At 64.1% G+C, this 1,864-nt stretch overlaps 1 protein-coding gene across 1 annotated transcript; it reads right to left on the minus strand.

Annotated features, from left to right (window-relative positions):
- Positions 1–138: 138 nt before the first annotated feature.
- Positions 139–1,862, minus strand: POLR3C (RNA polymerase III subunit C). The gene is made up of 6 exons (XM_015884258.2): positions 1,662–1,862; positions 1,445–1,496; positions 1,279–1,339; positions 661–811; positions 399–500; positions 139–230 (listed from the first exon to the last, which is right to left on the minus strand). Exons 1-6 carry the CDS (start codon positions 1,860–1,862, stop codon positions 177–179), a joined length of 621 nt encoding a protein of 206 aa, XP_015739744.1. The 3' UTR covers positions 139–176.
- Between the last annotated feature and the right edge of the window lie 2 nt (positions 1,863–1,864).

The raw sequence follows: 1,864 nt of genomic DNA on the forward strand, positions 1-1,864 counted from the left end.
CCCACAGCGCCCCCTGGAGGTCAGTCCTCCAACAACCCACAGCGCCCCCTGGAGGTCAGTCCTCCAACAACCCACAGCGCCCCCTGCAGGCCCAGCCACCCCCAGCCCCATAACCTACAGCCCCCCCAACATGCAGCCCCCTCCCCACCCCAAACTATGGACCCCCCCATCCGCACTCACTTGTTCTCCCTGGTCTCGTGCTGCCGTCGCTCCATCAGGTTGGCCACACTCTGGGGGGAGGGAAGAGAAATGGGGGGGGGGGGCTGTGGGGCAGAACATGGAGCTGTGGGGCAGAATGTGGGGCAGAATGTGGGGCAGTGGGATGGCAGCACACCGGGTACCGATGGGGTCAGACCCTGTGGGGTGGGCAGAACCCAATAGTTGGGGCTGGGACTGACCTTGTAGCAGCGCTGCAGCAGCATCCGCGCCACGGCCGGGACATTGACGGTGTAGAGGTAGAAGGTGCGCGATGGAGCGTGGTCGGGGGTCCGGGGGATCTCCTGGGGGGGGGGAGGGAATAAAGGGGGGGGCTGCAGTTACATTGTGCACAGCACGGACACAGCTGGACCCACAGAATGGACCCAGCTGGACCCACAGCTCGGCTCAGCCCCATTGATTGATGTTGGGGGGCTCATTGAGCTGCTGCCCCCCCCCCCCGACCTGCAGTGACACGAAGTTCTCGGACAGCATCTTGTACAGCATCTCCTTGGCCTCCTTGGCCGGGATCATGGCGAAATCCTCCACCTGCTTCTGCTCCAGGTGCTGCTTCCGCAGCAGGAGCCGGAAAATGCGGCCACAGCGAGAACCAAACCTGGGGGGGGGGAGAGGGGAGATGAGAGGGGAGAGGGATGGGAAGGAGAGAGGGGAAAAGAGAAGAGAGGAGGGGTGGGGGCAGAGGGAGGGGAAGAGGGTGAGGGAAGGGAGGAGAAGAAGGAGGGAGGGGTGGGGGGAGGAGAGGTGGGGAGGGATGGGGGTAAAGGGAGAGGGAGGGGAAGAGAGGGGGAAGAGGGTGAGGGAGAGGAAGGAGGGGAGGAGAGGGGAGAGGGAAGGGAAGGAGACGGGGAGGGGGAAGAGAGGAGGGGTGGAGGAAGAGAGGGGAGGGGTGAGGAGAGGGAGAGGAAAGGAGGGGAGAGGGAGGAGAGGAAGGAGGGAGGGATGGGGGCAGAGAGAAGGGAGTGAGGAGGGGGAGAGGGAGGGGAAGAGAGTGAAGGAAGGGGAGAGGAGGGGAGAGGGAGGAGGAGGGGGGGGATGGAGCCATGTCCCCTGTGCTGCCCCCACCTCTCCTCCACGACGGACTCCAGCGTTGCTGTGGCCATGCAGCGCAGCGCACGGTGCAGGTCTGAGAGGGGAGTCAAAGGGAAGCAGCGCAGCATGGCTGGACCACAGACCCCATAACCCCCCCATAACCCCCCCATAACCACCCATAACCCCCATTAAAGGATACTGACGCTGTAGGAGCCGCCGCCGCTGTCCCCACATTTACCCACAAACTGCAGCTGTGAGAACAGGAAGAAAAACTCAGCCGGTACCGGGCATCGGAACCAGCACCGACCCGAAACCCAGCAGTGCAGCCTGGCGTCCAGCACTGCACATAGCACCCTGCCCTGCCCCATAGCGCCCCATAGCACCCCTCAGTGCCCCATAGCGCCCCACAGTCTCACTGGGTCGTCGGCCATGAGCGCCAGGCTCTGCTCCAGGACGGCCTTGGGGATGTTGTAACCCGGCGGCAGCGAGCGGAAAATCTGCGGGAGGGCAAAAATCAGCAACAGAACAGAGAGAATGAGAGAGAAGGGGGGACAGATGGAGCCCCAGCCCCCAACACAGCCCCACTGAGTGCAGGGCAGGGGGGGCTGCTGGAACATGG

The sequence above is a fragment of the Coturnix japonica genome, chromosome 25 (genome assembly GCF_001577835.2).
Source record: "Coturnix japonica isolate 7356 chromosome 25, Coturnix japonica 2.1, whole genome shotgun sequence".
Classification (NCBI taxonomy): domain Eukaryota; kingdom Metazoa; phylum Chordata; class Aves; order Galliformes; family Phasianidae; genus Coturnix; species Coturnix japonica.

What these genes read in the sequence shown, in the direction of transcription:
- POLR3C (XM_015884258.2), bottom strand. Translation starts at nt 1,862, where the DNA reads ATGTTCCAGCAGCCCCCCCTGCCCTGCACTCAGTGGGGCTGTGTTGGG. An exon ending in CGGCGGCTCCTACAGCGTCA is followed by an intron (nt 1,340 to 1,444) that starts GTATCCTTTAAT and finishes CTCCCCTCTCAG; the next exon opens with ACCTGCACCGTGCGCTGCGC. An exon ending in GAGTCCGTCGTGGAGGAGAG is followed by an intron (nt 812 to 1,278) that starts GTGGGGGCAGCA and finishes CCCCCCCCCCAG; the next exon opens with GTTTGGTTCTCGCTGTGGCC.